Here is a 13442-nt window from a genome sequence, read left to right as displayed (position 1 = left end):
AATCACTTCTAAAATCTTTGTAAAGGTGCTACCATGTAAAAGGGTTTTTTTCCTCTTTTCACAGGAATCCTTTGGTGAAAAATATTCTTTCCAACATGAATGAAGACAACTTGAGGGAGCCCAAGCAGAACCCCTTCTCTCAGAGCACGATGTACATAAGCTCAGAAGCTTCTTTATTGAAAGGCAAGACACGGCTATAAATAACCTTGAAGCATGCAGTACTTCTTCCTTGCTCCCCATTCTGCAGCCAAATGCCTTGTTGTGTGTGGTTTGTAGAGAACAAGATGAGGCAACTAGCCACACAGCTCCTGTATGCAGACCTGACTGTCTCATGTAGAGCAGAGCACCCCAATGGGGAGCTGGGTATGGAATGGAAGGATCCTCGGGGCTGCAGATCTATCTCTTGGAAATCCTCGTCCTTAGGGATTTGTCTTGCAAAGCACAAACCATGTCGGACTTCAGTCCAACACCAAAGATTTCAGCCCAACAGCAGCCCAGGCTACGTGCCATATTTCAGCCCAGGAAAAAAAAAAAAAAAGCAAAGCAAGGGTTGTTTGTGTTCTGGAGATGCCAAAGTGCTTTGGCACCTGTGACTTGGCAAGACGATGCTTCCTTGTCTGTTAAAGCAAATATATTTGCGTAATTCCATCTTGTTCAGAGACAAAGGATTGGTTTTACCAGAAACTTCAAGGGCGAAGACAGAGGTTTGGATAAAGAAACTGTTAGTCTGTCAGGAACAGCCTCTTGTCCAAGGAGCCCAAGTAACTGCAGGTCCTCACCAGCTGCTTTCATCCAGGCTTCCCCTGCCTACAGCTGTGCTACCATTCCCAGCTTCTTCCAAGCACATCTCTGTGCACATCAGCAGCCAGACAGGTGGTGGGGAAGGCAACACACAGGGATCCAAAAAGGAAAGGCTCTCCTGAGAACAGGAGGTGTACAAAAAGCAAACACACCTGTGTTTGTCATGGCCAAATGCAAACCCCAGAGCCACTGTCCTGCTCCAGCTCCTCCACTTTCCCTATGAGCAGGTGAGAAAGTCTTCCTGTGGCCCGGAATTAAACAAAAATTGCCTTATTAGAATAAAGGAAAGCAAGTTAATGACGCATCCCACCCAAACAATTCAGTTGTCTCTGATTTTAGGCTTTCATATAGTCCCATTTCCAACAACCCCGCTCTTCACAAGGAACTCTTGTTTGGGACCCTCATGTGCCAAAGCAGGGGAGCAGATCAGCAAGGCTGAAAGCAGCAGCAAAATACCCATACATATCTCTCAGAGCTCTTTCCCTGCATGGATGAAGCCAAGCCTCGCTCTCTCCAGGAGGAGGGGGAGGCAGAGGGCAGGGATTAGGCAGACCTCCATAGCGAGGCCAACCTGCCCTACCTGGAAAGCCAACGTGCCTGGGTCTGCTTTGGGACACTGGTTTCCAAAAGATGGAAATCCAGCGACAAAGATGGTTTTGCCCAGATTTGCCCTATCAAACACTTCCTCTGTTGGTTGGGGATGTCACAACTTGGGAAACTAGGTGAGCCCCTGCAGGGGGGAGTTCTCCTTCCTGATGGGAAATATGGCCGTGACTCAGGGTGCAGTGCCAAAGAAAGAGGGACAGGACCCCAGCGTGCTCCGCACAAAGCAGACCCATGAGTTGGCATCAAGCTGAATCCCTTCCCAAAGCCAGCAGAGGTACCAGGGCAGCACCCCGAGCCAGAGCCCACCCTCGGTTGCACAACAGCAGGGTGCAATCGGGAGGCTGAACCCGCAGCCAAGTGCCAGCGGAGCCGGGAGGGGCATTGGCTGCCCTGCTCCCACGTGGCTCAGGGCTCACTTGGGCTTGGATGCTGTTCCCTTAAGGCGCAACAGGTGGAAATGCAGGGCTAGTAGTATGAGTATTTAAAACAGGCTGGCACTGCCCGAGTCTGCTGTCCTGGAAGGAAACAGGACAGACAGACACGCACACAAGGAGGTCCTGGGGTCAACCACGAAGCCAGGAGCGGCGAAGCAAAGAGAAAGCAAGAAGTGCAGAATGGTCTGCAGAAGTAACCTGACGTGTAAGTAATGCTTCTCCGTTGTCTTCCTCTCACTCATTCACCTCAAAGTAGCAGCTTTGTACAGCCGTGCATGGACGTGCAGGTCTCGCTGGTGAAGAGATGCTGACTTACTTTAAAAGAAGGTCAGAAGTGCAGAATCAAGCTCATAATGTTATCTTCCTTCTCTGTGGTAGACTTCTAATCTTCCATTTCTGGAAATAAGTTTAATTATCATTACAATATTTGCACTGATAGGAAATAACCGTTAGTAAATACTGTTGTGGTCATTACAGCCTTTTGAATGGTAGCATGGAGGCAGTCACAAGGATGTGGATTTGGGAATGAACCACAGCAAAGGGTGGGTTTCCACACGCCTGAATGCTTACCATGCAAAATCCCTTGGGACTTCTAATGCATTTGTATAGAGAAACAATGCTTGCCAATAGCAGCCACACTGTGGCCACAGACAGGTGCACAGGCGCTCTCCATTCACCCAGCTCTCACAGCACAGCAGCACCGCAGTGCTTTTGGATTATGAACTCCAGGAATATTCACAGTTTTAAACTAGAAGAGTAGTTTGTAGTCTCGGTTTCTCTTTCCAGACCAACAGACTTGAAACAGAAACAAGTGAACCATTCAAATCCCATCTGAAAAGCAACTGGTTAATATGGGGGCACATCTAACAGCTTAAAGGAGCATCAGATCATGTCATCAGCACCTCTCAGTGCAAACTTCAGTCGTTACCACGGGGATCATCTGAGCATTCTTTTTCATTTGTTATCCAAAATATAGTGCTCATCTCACAGTTCTACCTGGAGCAAAAGGGATTCTTAGCTGGGGTGGCAAAAAGTGCTGCAGGAATTCCTGAAGGCTGTTGATTTAGTTGGTAATCTCCAGCAGGATCTGCCTACCTGCCTCTGCTCATTGTATCACAAAATCAGCACGCCCTGTTCACCCCCTCCATATTGTAAAGCAGGCATCAATTTGGAACACGATGGATTTATTTTCGGTATGTGTTTGGGTCAGGCTGATCCCTTAACGAGTCCATTGCTCACTCACCTCCACGAAGCGCAATGAAGTGCTCTATCCAAGGGGACGACGGGTGGCTTTTCCCCATTAGCAACACTCACAATACAGCCATCAGCGCAGGCATTGTGATGGGTCCCGTGAAGATGTAGAGAGCTTTGGTGCTGGGCAGCAGGACAGCTGTTGCTGTGCTTTGCCTCCAGGTGCCAAGAATCACCCCCAGCATCCGTGTCCATGTTCCTCCTCAATGCAACCCCAACAGCTCTGCTCAGCATCACACCCACAGCAGCTTGCATCCACGCAGCTCACCCCCAGCATAAATGGGTCTGATTCTAAAAGGATTTGAGGGAGAAAAAGATATATATTACTCCATTCTGTGTGCTATTACTTAATTATAGGAATAACAGCAAATGTTATGCAAAGCAGAATTGTCGTAGGAACCAGCCCTTTGTGTTCCATTGATCCCAATGCACGTCCTTGACACTGGTCATTGTTAAGAGCAATAGTTAATGGCTAATAGATTACACACTGTTGATCCCTTGCAGGCTGCACCATGCGAGTACAGTGGTTTCTCAGGTGAGAAACTTGCAGCTGAGTCAGCAGAATTTGGGAACTGAACTCTGCTTTTTCATACCTACTCAGAGCAGCTCCTGGCTTGCGCTTGCATAAGTTCTTTCAAGTCCCAGTCTCCTCTGGATCATCATAGATCTGAGAACATTTCTCCCCAGTGACCAGGTCAACCCATCTTAGGAGAGGAAGGCTCACGCAGTGGCATGCAAAGCCTGCTTGGCAGTTCTGCTGCAGCCCAATTCTGTGCTGCTCAACTTCGCAGTACATGAAGTGAGGGCAGGGAAGAGGAAGGAGCCAACAGTGTTGATGTTGCTAGATGAAAGTTGATTCCATTTCAGGAAAAGAAGGTTTGGGTTGCATCTAAAACAAACAAAAAAACAACAAAGGGAGAAATGGGTATAAACCCAGCCCACAGCTGGTGCTGATCCAAAGACAACCACTTCTGCAGAATCAGGGATTGGTGACAGGAGGGGACGCAGCCTCTTGACCACAGGAGCAACTTTCCTGTGCTCCTCTGCTGATCCCATGCTGCAAATGGACAAGAACTAGGACACCCCTTGTGTGTCCTTTTTCTCCCCTTTACCCATCAAAATGTTTTGAACGAAGCACCAGAATTTGGCCTGAAATGTCCAAAATGCCAGCTCAGCATTTCCCATCTGCAGCCTCTTTGCCCTGTGCTGCAGAGCAGCTTCAGAGACGCTTCCCAGTGAGAATAACTGGGCTCCCTCTCTTCTTCTCCTGGCCAGCTCATAGAATCACCTCCCATACAACCTCACACTCAGGTTTTAACACATCAGGTTTTTAAGTCAGCACATGCAGAGCATTGGGCTCAGCAGCCCAAAGAATGAGTGCTGCCCCTGCATGAACCAAGGCAACCAACCCAGCCATGTGCAGGTTCCCACCAGCATGCATGATGCCCAACATGATGCATTCATGAAGGCTTGGTGCCAGCACAGCTCCCAGCACCCATGTGTCAATGGGGACACCATGGTCTCTCACACTCAGTCTTTCCTGCTCCAGGGACACCAGGAACCCAGCACAGACACACAGAGCAGTGCAGCAGGAGCAGAGTCCAGCTGCCACTTGAGCCCAGTGGAACAGGTCAGAGATGAGAGCAGCCACGTCACACAGCCCTATACACAGGATGGAGGCATCCATGAAGTCTGTGCAACTCCTTCTGCATGGGGTGACCCAATTTGGCTTCTGCTGGAAGCTACGGGGAGCACACAAGCCTCGTCCTTCATGCTAGACCCCAAAAGGACATGAGGGCTCTCTCAGAACCACCCATGGGAGCAGTATTAATGCAGATTGCATGCACAGCCGCTTACTTGCACTCCCATGCAGCTCAGCAGCACTTTCTCTTAGCTGTGATCTGAGATTTAACCTTGTCCTTTGACTGGCGACAGCAAATCCAGCAGCAAAAGTCCTCTGAAAGCACAAAGGAACCCAAGCTGTGTTATCAGTGGTCTCAGAGTGATTCTCCCCCAGCATCTCAAACTGTGACCGCTTCATGCAGAGCACCCAACAGTGCTCAGCCATGCACTGGGCAGCATCTCTGGGCACATAGGGTTTCCATGCAACCTGCCCCATGGGTCAGCCCAGACTTCATGTAATGTGTGGCTGTGCATGGGATGTGCCTCCATTCATTCAGCAAGTTGATTCGTATCATTGTCTTGCATATCATTCACATGCAAGGCAAAAACATCAGAGCAAGAGCAGAGGCAGCACAGAGCTGCAGATGTGTGCAGTGCTGCATGCTAACTGTCACCCTTCATGCATGCACAACCACACCCGTGTGGCCTCAGATAAAGATGCAAAACCTTTCTGCTCTTACATGTGCAGACCATGCTGGCACATCTTTCTAGGCACAGGTGTAGCTTCATTTCCAAAGAGACCTCCATAACCTCTCACTGCCTGCCAGCCAATTGCTTTGGGAAGGAATCAGACCAACACAGACCTTGCCAAGAAGGGAGAAAAGCTGACCCAGGACCCATCCTTGTCTCGCCCTGCAGTGAGTGTGGGAGGGCAGCAGCAGCCACCACAGGAGCCCTATGGGGCTGTGTTGCACTGTTTGCTTTCTACAGTGCATGGTTTGTTTGCCCTGCTGGCTGCCTGTGGGATATGTATGAAGAAGCATTTTTCATGCTCAGTGGGTTAATCATTAGCCATAGACAAGTGGACACCGAGCAATTAAAAGTCCCAATACAAGGAAGAAAGCATAACAGAGCGCCTTTCATCTTCACACGGAAGCAAAGGCATTTTTCTTCTACCGGGAATTACCCCTAATAAAACAAACCCTATCACCTGATGCCCAGAAATCAAATTCCTGTGGCTGTTTATAAAGACTTTCCTTGGCACCCATCGTCTTCAGTACAGCTTGTAATAATTAATGGGTAGATCAACAGTATGGAAATGCATCTGCTTACCGTGGAGAGTCCTACAGCACGCTCACATCACTGTGAATTAAAAGCCTTGGCTTTCCCTGGGCCACCACTGATATCAAAACAGGGAAAAGCCATAAATATTCATCCTATGGACACATTTCAGGTGGTGAGCAGCTTGGTTTGGTGCTCCCCAAAGCCATCGTTTTGAGTCCTGCCAGGGCTGCACAGCTCTGTTTCCCCATGGGATTTAAATCTCTGCACCTCACCAACTTTGTCAGCAGCCAAGGGGAGAAAAGGCCCAACTCCACCACGTTCTTGAAGAGAACAGGGAGACAAAGATCAGAAATCAAATACGGGCTTTAGACAGGAACTGCCCTACACAAGCAGGTTTTCCCAAGGAGCGGCTTTGGCACCCAGACCCACAAGGGAACAAACCCTTCTTTCACTGCATGGACAACAAACCATCACAAGTGGCATTATCCCCTGGCAAGGATCATGAGAGCAGCCCAGCTCTGGGCACACTGAATTCCAGCCCTGCTGGGGGATCAGCAGCTTTTGGGCCAACTTCAGCCTTCTGATGGGCTGTTCTGATGTACACGAGTAATATCAAATATCACTTCTGGCTCTGGATCAAGCCAATTTGGCCAAAATTGCTTCTTGTGCTTTGCACATCACTGCTGCCTGCCCAAGATACAGCCATAGTCAGCCTGCAAGCCTGACGTTAACTGGCTTATGGTAAAAACAACTCCTGCCATTTGGTGTCGTTGAGGACTGCTGTGTTAAGATGCACAGGTAGTCACAGTGCCATGTAGCAAAACAGGCAAGGACAGATATTAGCTCCCCATTTCCTATTAAATCGCTTGACAAGTGATTAAATGTTGTATTTCTCTCTAACAGCCACAATGCTCTTATCATCCAGGCAGAGATTAGCAGGTGACTTGACCATTCATCATTTTTGTAAGTGCTATTATTCACCAATTTCCGTGCCTTTTCCAGGGAATGCAAGAAGAATGACTTTACTGGCATTCATCCTCCTGCTCTCCTTCCTCCCAGCTGAATCTGCAAAAAGTAGATATCCTCCCAAAACAAGTAAGTGCAACCTGCCTGGGGCACAGAGGTTTGCAGGCAGCATTAAACCAGATGACGCACTCCTAAGGGAGAGAGGAGGGTTTGGGGTCCCCATTCACGCTCACCACTATGGGATCTTTCAGAGCACACCAGGACACGAAGCCCTTTGCACAGCCGTGGTTGCATGGCATGCACACCCAATGGGTTTTCTTCTTGCAGGCTTAAACCCAGTGTTTGGACCGCAGCAGGTGTACGGCCTGATCGATGGCTCCGTTAGCATCAAGTGCTTCTACCCTCCCACCACAGTGAACAGACACGATAGGAAGTACTGGTGCAGGGAATCCTCCAGGAGTTGCTTGACTGTAGTATCCACCAGCGGGTACAGAGCACGGGGCTACCAGGGGAGAGTCACCATCGTCGACTTCCCAGAGCAGGGCATCATGCTGGTCAACATCTCACAGCTGACCCTGGCAGACCAGGGCACCTACCAGTGCGGCATCGGACTCAATGGCAAAGGGCTCTCCAACAGGGTCAGCCTGGACATTTCTGAAGGTAATCACACAGCCTTTTCTTTCACTTTTTCTTCCCCTTTCTGATAGAGCTCTGTGGGATGTCTGCCCAGGAAGAGCATCCAAGAACTCAGGGCGTTCTATGCTTCCAAGGGTCTTTTTCCCCCCTAGTGTTCTTACAGAACAGGTTTTTCTTTGACCAAAAACCTGGCATAGAAATCAGATATAAAACTCAACGTGACAAACCTTGCTGAGAAAGCACCGATTTCTCAGCCACTGAAACACAGGGAGAGCTGCTCACAGCAGGACTGCCCATCACCTGGCTTCCAATAGGGAACACACTGACTGCTCTCTGATTTCGCAGGTCCAAACATACCCGAAGAAGCTGAGCTCTTCTACGTGGAGCTGCAGGGCTCCGTGAGCATGGCCTGTGACTTCGGGGAGGATTATGCCAGCACGAGGAAGTTCTTGTGCAAGATGGAGAAGAGCGGCTGCCGCAACATCATCGACACGTATGGGAAAATAGATTCGGATTTCCAAGGGAGAATCCTGCTGAGCAATGAGAACACAGAGGGCGCGTTCAGCGTCATGATCACCCAGGTGGACTGGGAAGATGCTGGCCTGTACCTGTGTGGGGTTGGCTCCTATGGAGAGTATGGAGAAACGAAGGAGCTGGATCTGCACGTCTACGAGGGTGAGTGGGCTGTTTCCAATGCTTTGCTTCCCTTTGTCTCTGCTTTTCTTTAGAAGCACCACTGACAACCTCACTTACTCAACGAGAACTTTTAAAGATCATCTTTCATTAGCAGAGGAGCTAGAACTGAGAAAGGCTGGTAACCTAAGACAACAACCATCAGAGGATTTGGGAAAGGGAAAGGCCTGCCAGACCCCTGAGGGTCAATTCTGACAGTGCCAGAATGGTCCCCTCACATCTGCACCCCGAGCACCCCCTGGCTGTACTTGAGCTTTGCCACATGGCGCAAGGTAGGCAGGTCGGGCTGCTCATTTCGTTTTCATCTCCAGGGACAAAAGCTGCACAAGGAAAGCACACAATATTTGGAGTAAAAGGAAGTTCAGCAACTATTGATTGCCACTACGACCCGACCAAGAATTACTCGCTGAAGTATTTGTGCAAATGGAGAACGACGGGCTGTGCTCGGATCATAGATAACACCGGCTTCTTGCCGGGCCCTTATGAAGGACGAGTGGCCATGTTTGACAACCCAAAGAACGGCACATTCAGCATCGTCCTGAACCAGCTGAGCAGCAGAGATGAGGGCTTCTACTGGTGCATGACGGATGATCACAGGGAGAGGAGAACATCAAAGGAGCTGAAGATCGTAGAAGGTATGAACCCATAAGCAGCAGTTCCACCCCCTCAATACAAACAAGACAACCTACTGAGCTTCACAGAATCATTAAGGTTGGAAAAGACCTTGAAGGCCATCATGTCCAACCGCCACGATGGAGCAGATCTCACTTTCTGGGAAGAGATGAGTAATGATCCTGAAATTTTCTCAGGGGCAAAGCACTGTGACAGTCCCCCCCGTGCTCCTCTAGTTTTAGAATGGAAATGCAAGGTTTTGGCCTTAGGGGGAAGTGTTTGCACAAAGGTCTCATTACACGTATTGCAAAAATCAGTTTTCACCCAACATCTATGTGGAACCCCCACTGTTAATTTAGTAATGTAAAGGAACAGTTTCTCCCAAGGTCCCACCTCCTGCTTCACCATCTCCAGCAGCCCCACACCCGTTGGGTACCAATCCCACTGCCAAACCACTAACTGCAGCTTCACATTCTGTTTGCCCTCACAGGAGAGTGTGGATTAACGGGAAAGGAGGAAGTGCAGGCAGAAGTGGGTTCACGGGTGGACTTAACGTGCTCCTACCCATGCAAGTACTACTCCTACGAGAAGTACTGGTGCAAGTGGAGCAGAGATGGCTGCACCCCACTGACCTCTTCTGACCAAAGCCACCCAGGGCTGGATGTCAGCTGTGATACTGCCAACAAAACACTCATCCTGAGCCTCGACCCTGTGACAGTGGAGGACCAGGGCTGGTATTGGTGTGGGGTGAAGCACAATGGCCACTACGGGGAGACCATGGCAGTGTCTCTGCAGGTGGATGGAGGTGAGCCCCGGGGAACGAAGCTCAGGGGGTGGAGCACCTGCTGGGAAGAGTCCTCTCCTTGTCCACTAGGTTGCAGCACCTCGAAACAGAAATACTCCCAAATGCATGCTCTCCCAGACTGGCTGCCTTGGTTCCCATTCACAAAATCCTTGAGGCCCCACAATCACTTCTTCCCGCACCATTTTCAACCCCATCTTCACTAATAATTGCTCTCACAATTCATAGCATCTCTTGAAATGATGCAGCCTCCAACATCATTCACACAAAGGGCTGCATGCAGCTCTGAGGAGCTCATTCATCATTGTAGACAAGAAAGCACTGGGAGGGAGAAGGAAAGGGCAGTCCCCAGTTCCATGTGAGCAAGCAAGGGGCTCAGCATCAGCTTCAGGGCAGTGTTTTAGGGTGCTCAAACCTCACCACCCTTCTTACCTCCTCCACGCAGGGAAAGCTGCCAACATCAGCCCGGAGCTCCTGGATCTGGAAGCCAGCAATGCTGCTGCTGCTCCTGATGAGGCCGTTCCGCAGGGCAGAGCCAACAGCGATGCTGGGGTGCAAAGGGCAGCTGCCTCAGAAAGGTCAGTCCTTCCCCACCCTCTCTCATGTATTAGCTTTGTGAAGTTAACTTCTTGCAGACGGGCTGTTTGCACACTCTGCACGCAGTTTAGCAGTGAAGAAAACATCTTTTTCCTCAAAGAAATAAGCTCAAAGCATCAGAAGGAGCAAAAAGTCACAGCAAAAGACTTGGAATTACTCTGTAGATCAGGTAAACACAGTCTCAGAAGGAAACAACTGTAAGTGCCAGGTACAGAAAAGTTAATTTAAAGCATTTCTGTCAACATTAGAGAGCCTTCCTTCACACATCTATTACTCAGGTGCTACTGCAGCTGCTGGGGCAGTACCTCCATCCAACACCTTCACTTCTCCTCCTGTGATGTGCTCAGAACTGTTCATTAATTGGATTGCATCACACTTGCCCAGATCTACCATTCCTTATAGACATTTAGATGGATGGAAATCTACGTACACTGTGCAGTCCGGAATGATTCTGTAAGAAAATGCCTTTCACAGCTCAGTGCTCCACCTTCCTCTCTTCCAGCTCTGAGCAAAGCTCTGGCTCCAGCACTCTTGCTTTAATCCTGGGCCCCATTGGTGCAGCGCTCTTGGTCCTTGCTGCAGCTTTTGCTGTCTTTAAATACCGTCAGATCAGGCGATCAGGTGAGTCCCTGCCCTGTGTAAGCCCTGAAGCATCACTAGTATTGAGATGAAGGAAGCATGCTCGCAGTGTGCTGGCTGGAGCTGCTCCCAGGACCACTATGAATGCTTCTCCTGCACAGATCTGGTGTCAGTGGGCAGCTACAGGACCAACATCAGCATGTCAGACTTTGAGAATGCAAGGGAATACGGAGCAAACGACAACGTCTGCATGAAGCAGAGCCAGGAGACCCAGCTGGGAGGGGATGGTATGGCACTGCTCAGAACCCCAAGCTTTGGAGAAGGCAGCAAGGGCTTGTAGGAGCCCAACAGCTGCTGAGACATCACATCCTAACATCTGCCTTTCTGTCTATGCAGAATTTGTCACCACCACAGCCAACACTGAAAGCACCGCTGAGACAAAGAAGGCAAAACGGGTAAGGGGAGGTGGGAGAGAGAACACTGACCTGCAGCCCCAGTGCAGCCCTGCAGCATCACCAAAACAGCTGCCCCAGCCCCCTGGGCCCTATATATAGCCAGGTGTCTCCATCATGGCTGAGTCGGCCCACCTGCTGCAGATCAGCCCCCAGGGGGACTGTAACCCCTTCCAGCCCACATACCCCAAGCCATGCCCTGCCTGCAGGTGTGGCACCAACACACAGCATGAGGTCAGGGCACCTCTTTTTAACCCCCAGCCAGAGGTCAACTGTAGTTGCAAGTGCCAAGGGTTGAACCAGATCTGTACAGAGACCCTCCTCAAAGCCAGGAGCCCCATCTTTCTACCTAAATAGCTTTTGCAGCTATTTCCTGCCTTGAGAATCCCCAAGCTCAGGCAATTTTTGTGCACCACCCCAAAGGATGGGCAATGCTTTCCATGCGTGCCCCCTCCCCACCACTGACCATCACCCCTCACCATGTCCTCCATCCTCCCTCCTGCAGGGCTCCAAGGAGGATGCTGACCTCGCCTACTCTGCCTCGCTCCTCACCCCCAGCACCACCACCCAGAGCCCTGCGGGGGACAGCACAGCCCCGGCTGAAGCCCCCCCCCTGTGGGGTGGCTCGGTGTGAGGGCGAGGGATGGGGACACGCGGTGGGGGTGGCTCTGCTATGGGGCTCACTGCTGGAGCTCAGCCCGCTGCGCTGCTTGCTGCTGCCCCCATTTGCTATCGCTTGATTTTCCGTCTTCAGATTCAGCTTGGAGCAGAGATTCAGCCAGAATCATAGAGGCTGAGCCCCAACAGCCCCAGCGCAGCCCTCTGCAATGCTCCCAAAGACTACAAGATATGTATTTTTAAATCTTTTTTTTTCTTTTTTAATCTCTTTTTTTTTTCCCCCTGGAAATCCCTTTAGGGCAACACCTTTTGCTTTTGATTCCCCCTCTGCTCTCCTGGTCGTGGGGCAGCAGCTGCAGACCAGGACTGCCTGGGGGTGCTCATGTCCAATAAAGATACAAGCAGCTTTCAGCAGACCAGGTGGGCTCTCAGTCTGTGGCAGAGCACGGGGAAAGCACTGAATGGTGTTAATTAATATGACAACCCATTTAACTGATCAGGAAATAGGCACCAGCGGTCAGCCTCCCTGGCTGGTTTTGTGTTCGTCCAGGCAGAAGCAATGATGGCTGTAATTAAAACAGTGTTGTCTCCCTGTCTTATCCTCGAGAGTGGGTTATTAACAGAGAAAAGCAATTTATTTGTGCGTGGCTGTGCGAGCGCTGCTGCCTGTAGGTCAGGTCCTGGTGAAGAGAGCTGAACACCCCGCAGGTAAAGCCTTGCAGGAGCAGTGAGGGTGGAGATGTGACAAAGCAGCAGCAATTTGCCCTGAACACAAGAAGTTCTGCTCATCTCCAGGCAGCAGCCAGGGTGGTGAGAGGCAGAGAGGATGGAGGGGATGGACAGAAATAGCACTGACCTGCTCAGGTTCCCTGGTTCTGCCTCGGTTATGTGCATCTCTGGCAGCAAGTGGTAAAATATAAAGGATAAGGAGCATTACTGCATCTTCCCCTCCACGGCACGGGGCAGCAGTGGGAGCAGCAGGGACTGGATGGGTCTGTGCCTGCCCACGGTTGCTGGAAGTGAACGAACAATGCTGGTGCAATAGGAAACACATCCCCAGGGGCTGAGCAGCAATACAGCTGCAGGAGAATGCTGTGGTTTGGAAATCTCCAGCAGGAGAAAACCCCTTTCTCTCTCCCTTTGCAAAGCAGTTTCCTCCTCCACCCGCCCCAGGGCGGCCTTTCCTCTGCAGGAGCCGAGAGCACAGATAGGAGAATGGAAGTCGCACTGCAAAATGCTATACATGGGAAAGTAAATGAAGCGAGGGAGGGCCCTGGAAGCATTTCCTTTTTGGCATCAGCAAATATTTGAGCAAGGATGGTGAGCGATCACCGTGTGTGCAGCCACTCAAGGCTCAAAGAGCCCCAGAGAGGTGGGAGTGGGAGGAAGCTACCCATTGTGCGCAATGGAAGTGATCCCATGGCCAAACAGGGCTGCTTTCACATCACTACAATTTACATTTTGGAGTTTCCAGCAAAAGGGGGGGGG

General features: G+C 50.5%; 1 protein-coding gene and 1 non-coding gene across 3 annotated transcripts in view; one reads left to right on the top strand and one right to left on the bottom strand.

The window, feature by feature from the left end:
* LOC107055195 overlaps window positions 1–5099 on the bottom strand; it is a 28848-nt gene extending 23749 nt beyond the window's left edge. Inside the window, exons 1-4 of the transcript XR_006932166.1 lie at window positions 4950–5099; window positions 3686–3981; window positions 3085–3383; window positions 2158–2237 (exon numbers count right to left, since the gene is read on the bottom strand). This is a non-coding gene — a transcript (uncharacterized LOC107055195). The remainder of the gene's footprint in view (window positions 1–2157; window positions 2238–3084; window positions 3384–3685; window positions 3982–4949) is intronic.
* PIGR (polymeric immunoglobulin receptor) lies at window positions 1820–12551 on the top strand. 2 transcript variants are annotated; one of them, NM_001397596.1, is made up of 11 exons: window positions 1820–2046; window positions 7002–7094; window positions 7293–7625; window positions 7947–8276; window positions 8606–8929; window positions 9397–9711; window positions 10154–10286; window positions 10808–10926; window positions 11046–11171; window positions 11281–11339; window positions 11842–12551. In NM_001397596.1, the coding sequence occupies exons 2-11, from the start codon at window positions 7016–7018 to the stop codon at window positions 11968–11970; spliced, it is 1947 nt and encodes a 648-aa protein (NP_001384525.1). In that variant the 5' UTR covers window positions 1820–2046; window positions 7002–7015; the 3' UTR covers window positions 11971–12551. The 2 variants fall into 2 exon arrangements, with proteins under 2 accessions (NP_001384525.1, NP_001038109.1); NM_001044644.2 differs by having other exon boundaries at window positions 11842–12367.
* Window positions 12552–13442: the final 891 nt, after the last annotated feature.

The sequence above is a fragment of the Gallus gallus genome, chromosome 26 (genome assembly GCF_016699485.2).
Source record: "Gallus gallus isolate bGalGal1 chromosome 26, bGalGal1.mat.broiler.GRCg7b, whole genome shotgun sequence".
NCBI classification, from domain to species: domain Eukaryota; kingdom Metazoa; phylum Chordata; class Aves; order Galliformes; family Phasianidae; genus Gallus; species Gallus gallus.
Note: the sequence above shows the minus strand (reverse complement) of the source record. Positions and strands in the feature narration are given on the sequence as shown.

What these genes read in the sequence shown, in the direction of transcription:
- PIGR (NM_001397596.1), top strand. Translation starts at nt 7,016, where the DNA reads ATGACTTTACTGGCATTCATCCTCCTGCTCTCCTTCCTCCCAGCTGAA. An exon ending in CAGCCTGGACATTTCTGAAG is followed by an intron (nt 7,626 to 7,946) that starts GTAATCACACAG and finishes CTGATTTCGCAG; the next exon opens with GTCCAAACATACCCGAAGAA. An exon ending in GACCCAGCTGGGAGGGGATG is followed by an intron (nt 11,172 to 11,280) that starts GTATGGCACTGC and finishes CTGTCTATGCAG; the next exon opens with AATTTGTCACCACCACAGCC.